Source organism: Curcuma longa, unplaced genomic scaffold (genome assembly GCF_044706935.1).
Source record: "Curcuma longa cultivar G26 ecotype Majalengka, Jawa Barat unplaced genomic scaffold, ITB_CL_G26_1.1 contig_14107, whole genome shotgun sequence".
NCBI lineage: Eukaryota > Viridiplantae > Streptophyta > Magnoliopsida > Zingiberales > Zingiberaceae > Curcuma > Curcuma longa.
In genome coordinates, this window is record NW_027429666.1 from 6963 (window position 1) to 11972 (window position 5010).

The window sequence follows — 5010 nt, forward strand, 5'->3', positions numbered from 1 at the left end:
TGTCGATAGAGTAGGTCCGAGACCTAATTAATGTCGATGGAGTAGGTCCGAGACCTAAGTATTGTCGATGGAGTAGGTCCGAGACCTAAGTTGGCTCGATCTGCGACTATGTTTGAGTCAGGAGAGTGTTGGGAATGGCTGAAGAGCCTTGGCAAGGGGATGACCTGTAGAAACATCACTGTCATTAAGTATAGGAAATGCAATAAGACATACAGTGAAATTTGGCGCGAGAAGATGCTAAGTATGGTAAGGCCGGAGATGCGTGACGTTCCATGGCCTGACCAAGTCCTTGCCATCCGGATCGGTGAGGTAGTAGGCACCAGAGCTTATCTTCTTGATCACCCTGTAAGGGCCTTCCCAGGGTGGTTCTAGTTTGCCCATGTCATCTGCTGGCTTTGCCTTCTTCTACACCAAGTCGCCTACTTGGAATGACCTGGGGATCACTCGTTGGTTGTAGGTGGCGCACATTCTCTGTCGGTAGGCCGTGAGTCGAGAGGCGGCTCGGTCTCTGTCTTCAGTGATGAGGTCCAGTTCCATCCTTCGGCGCTCCCCGTTGTCCTCGTCATAGAGCCTTCTCCGGTCTGATGGGACTCCTACTTCCATTGGTACTACGGCCTCTCCTCCGTACACCAAGTGGAATGGTGTCATGTCGGTGCTCTTCTTTGGTGTGGTTCGATAGGACCACAGCACACATGGTAGCTCCTCCACCCAGCTGCCTCATTCGTGATCCAGCTTGGTCTTCAAACCGCGCAATATCTCTTGATTGGTAACTTCGGCTTGACCGTTAGCTTGTGGGTAGGCTACTGAAGTGAACGCCTGTTGGATGTTGAACCCTTGACACCAGACTTGGATCTTCTTTCCCTGGAATTGTCGGCCGTTGTCGGAGACTAGTCGGTGTGGGATACCATACCGACAAATGATGCTCTTCCATAGGAACTTGATGATGGCTTCTTCGGTGATGCGGGCGAGAGCTTCGGCTTCGACCCACTTAGAGAAGTAAGTCCACGGCGACGAGAAGGAACTTCTTTTGTTGCGGCCCTGCCGGAAAGGGTCCCACAATGTCCATGCCCCATTGGTTAAAAGGACACGAGGTAGTGGAGGCCTTCAACATCTCCGTCGGTCGTCCCGAGAAACTTTGATATTTCTGGCAATGTATGCAAGTCGAGACTAACTTCGCCGCATCAGCTTGGAGAGTTGGCCAGAAGTACCCAGCCAACAGAATCTTTCGGGCCAGCGATCTTCCCCCTGGGTAATTGCCGCAACATCCTTGGTGTGCCTCACGCAAAACATAATCAGCATCTTCTGGCCCCAAATATTTGAGCAGAGGACGGGAGAAGGCGCGCCGGTATAGCTGATCTCCTACAAGTGTGAAGCGGGCCACGTGCCTTCGTAGTACTTTGGCCAGATTAGGGTTAGAAGGGGTGGCGCCTGTTTGGAGGAAGTTCAAGAGAGGGCTTCTCCAGTCGTCTAATTCGGCTGGAGCCAGGGCCTGATCAACACTACAACAAATATGACCTTCCGCAGCGCGCAAAAAGTCTATCCGCAGCGCACATTGCATGCTGCATAACTCCAAGCTGTTGAAAGTCAAGCACTTTTCGCAGCGCGCGCTTGCGCGCTGCGGATGCTCTTTTCCGCAGCCCGCACCCGCGCGCTGCGGATGCACTTTTCCACAGCGCGCAGGCGCGCGCTGCGGTTGCGCTTTTCGCAGCGCGTATTCGCGCGCTGTAGAAAAGTACATTCGCAGCGCGCCGATGCAAGCTGCGGAAAAGTGCATCTGCAGCATGTGCTCGCGCGCTGCAGAAAAGTGCATACGCATTTTTTGCAGGCTGCTAAATATTTCTATATACACAAATATAATAAAAATACAAATAATTATAAAATCATATCTCTAACATTTATAATCCAACAGACAAATACTACATACAATATCACATTCACAATTATAAAATGAGAGCTCAAACAATTATAATATATATCAGAGTAACAAAAATTCATCTTTACTACAAAAAGTATAAGATCAAATCAATAGTCTCTATATCAGTCAGACAAAACTATAAACATTGATGCCCAAGCGACTGTGCTTCCTATTGCATCCTCAAGGAAAAACATCTCTTCGTTTGGTCGAATTAGCTCCACCTTCTCCACGAAAACTCTATCAATCCAAACTTTCCAATAAGATCCACCAAGAGGAACGTGATGTACTTTTGCTTTTGGATCCGTGGATGCAATTCGACCTTCTGCAACAGTTCCATCAACAGACCAATGAAGCAGCTTACATTTAGCATTAACAATAAAAAAAATAATTAATGATTAAACAAATTTAAAAAAACATGCCACACAAATCAACTAACTATGAACTGAAAGTCAAAAAAGGTTATATCCATTAATTACCATCAATGTGATATTTGTTCAGAACAATTGATGTACTACAATAAAAAAAGGAACACAGTACTGAAAATCTTAGAGATGCTATGAATTAGAAGTATCAGTACATGGTCTCAATTAAAGCATTTAAAAACTGAAATTCAACCAGTAAAGCACCTGGTCTGATGAAATCAGAAAGTCCAAAATCAATTATCTTCATAGGTGCATTTTCATCCTTTGTAGTAAACAGAAAGTTCTGCAAAATAAAATCATGTGAGCAATCTAATAACATTTAAAAATTCAGAACCACACAGAGCTACTTCATTAGATAGCAGTGTCCGATTGATACAAAATAGGCCATGAAGCATACCTCTGGCTTAAGATCACGATGCACAACTCCTTGAAGATGACAAAAGGCAATTACACTTAAAATTTGTATGACAATTACTTTTGCATCTTTCTCCTTGTACTTTCCACCTCTGTAACCAAATACAATATGCATAAAAAAAACTTCATATTCCATATATGGACATCTGATGTCAAAAACTCACTTGGACAGGATTCTATCCAACAATTCTCCTCCTCCACACAATCTGGCAGAAGGCAATAACAACAATGAGATGAGATTTTCATGTTGAAACAAAAATCTAGTATTCTATCAAATCTTTCACAAAATAAATCTCCAGATATGTCGACAGTCAAATAATTCTTGCACAGATAGTTCCCAACCTTCATGAAATGCCAAAAGTACAAAATTTTCCAAAAGGTTTATTCTACTTAAACCATTTACCATACAGAACCTTGATGCTCATGTTAGAAAAAATTATAAATCCAAAAATGCAGAGACAACCTACAAACTATTTTTTCTCAAATTAAAAAAAGTACATACTCCATGATTATATAGACATTAAGGTCATCCTCATATGCTTCATAAAACTTGACCAGATTAGCATGCCCAGATAGATATTTCAAGATTTTCACTTCCCTATGGACATCTTTAATTTCTATTGCTGTTGTCATCTGCAAAAGATAATTGATTAGGAACCTCAGCTTCTATCTTCAACAAATGCTTAAAGAGTATAGCTTGTAGACCCAAGATAAAGTGGTACAGAAGCATTTAAGAATAATAACACAATGACAAGGTATAGCTATTTTACATTTATAAATACAGGCCAAGCCGACATGTAGATGGTATGAAGCAAGAAGAGGTCATATTAACATTCAGATTATTTCCTTGACAATTCTAGAGCCCATAGAGAATTAATAACGCAAGGATAAAAGACAGAACTAATTTAATGAACTTTTGGAGCAAGGATAGAGAATTAAAAGGAATAAAGGAAAATAAATAAGGAAATAGGTAAAATAAATACAAACCACAAAGAGGGCTCTAAGGTATCGGTGGGGAACAAAAAATGTCAAAACATATGAGAGAGAGAGAGAGAGAGAGAGAGAGAGATATCCACACTGTCAGTAGCATGTCTGTCTAAAGCTGCAATAGAATGGATTTAGGAATCCACAATAAATAGGATGTTGTAGCTAGAAGAAAATTGCTACTGGTTGTTGCTTCTCCAGCTAAATAACATCATGCTAATTAATAACTCCCTCCTAATTTTTTATCCTGAACCCATAAGAGATGCCAAATGAAACCAAATAATCGACTAATTTTAGGGTATTGGTTTTGCAATTCAGTTGTATTCTCATTGATCAAGCTTCAATATTGATAGCAAATAACCATGTTTAGTCAATGATATCACTAATGTGACAAAGTGTGTTAATTCTTGGTTTCTGAAACGGGCCATTCTCACACAAATCTAAATTGCATGACTTGTCAACAACATTTGTAGTTAGTGCATGATTTATGATTCTAGTAAACCAAAACTTAGCATATCTGTCATATTTATTGCATGAACTAATTCAGAAATAAACAAATGAATAATGTAGCGTAACTACATACTGCATGTACTTACAATGAGGTAAAGGTTAGATTTGTATAGACTAGGCAATAGCCCTTTCTCTTGTGATATTAAAAAATTAAGAATGGCCAGTTGTTTACTGTCTACAAGGATCTAAAATCGACAAGACAATATAAGGCTCCATAGTAAAGAGGACAGTATGTCATTCCAAACTAATCTTGAGACAACTGTAAGCCTGCTAATACTGTCACCGATCATGGAAAGTTGCATCACACGTACCCGCACAGCTACACTGAGAAATCCACAATTCTAATACAGATTGACAATCGAATACTCAACAAAAGCTAATTCATGTATTTAAAGCGCTGTAATTCAACTTTACTCGAAACAGTAACATTCAACTTTGCATTTAAAGCGCTGTAATTCAGATGGCTACTAAAGAAGTATTCATCTGTGGGACATTCATGTGAGCCATTGCTGTGCAGAAACCTTAAGCAGAAGGGTTTGTTCAGTTTGTTGCTTTCTAATGTACAACAAAAACATGATTTGTTCAGTTTGTTGCTTTCTAATTTGTTCTAATTTGTACAACAAAAAAATTAAAAAACTTAAAACCTTAAGCAGAAACCTTAAACACTAATTTGTTCAGTTTGTTGCTTTCTAATGTACAACAAAAACATGATCAGCATGCAACCTTAAACACTAATTTCTCAACTTAAAACCCTAAAAGCAGTAT

At 40.2% G+C, this 5010-nt stretch overlaps 1 protein-coding gene across 1 annotated transcript; it reads right to left on the reverse strand.

The window, feature by feature from the left end:
• Window positions 1-717: 717 nt before the first annotated feature.
• Window positions 718-3384, reverse strand: LOC141816028 (CDPK-related kinase 2-like). Its single transcript, XM_074703861.1, has 5 exons — window positions 3254-3384; window positions 2916-2957; window positions 2735-2843; window positions 2531-2620; window positions 718-1038 (listed from the first exon to the last, which is right to left on the reverse strand). Exons 1-5 carry the CDS (start codon window positions 3382-3384, stop codon window positions 718-720), a joined length of 693 nt encoding a protein of 230 aa, XP_074559962.1.
• Window positions 3385-5010: the final 1626 nt, after the last annotated feature.

Excerpts from the sequence above, each read along its gene's own strand:
- LOC141816028 (XM_074703861.1), bottom strand. The coding sequence starts at position 3,384 with ATGACAACAGCAATAGAAATTAAAGATGTCCATAGGGAAGTGAAAATC. Across the intron at positions 2,958-3,253 it reads AATGTCTATATAATCATGGA|ATTGTGTGGAGGAGGAGAAT; the intron begins GTATGTACTTTT and ends GCCTTCTGCCAG. Across the intron at positions 2,844-2,915 it reads TTGGATAGAATCCTGTCCAA|AGGTGGAAAGTACAAGGAGA; the intron begins GTGAGTTTTTGA and ends ATTTGGTTACAG.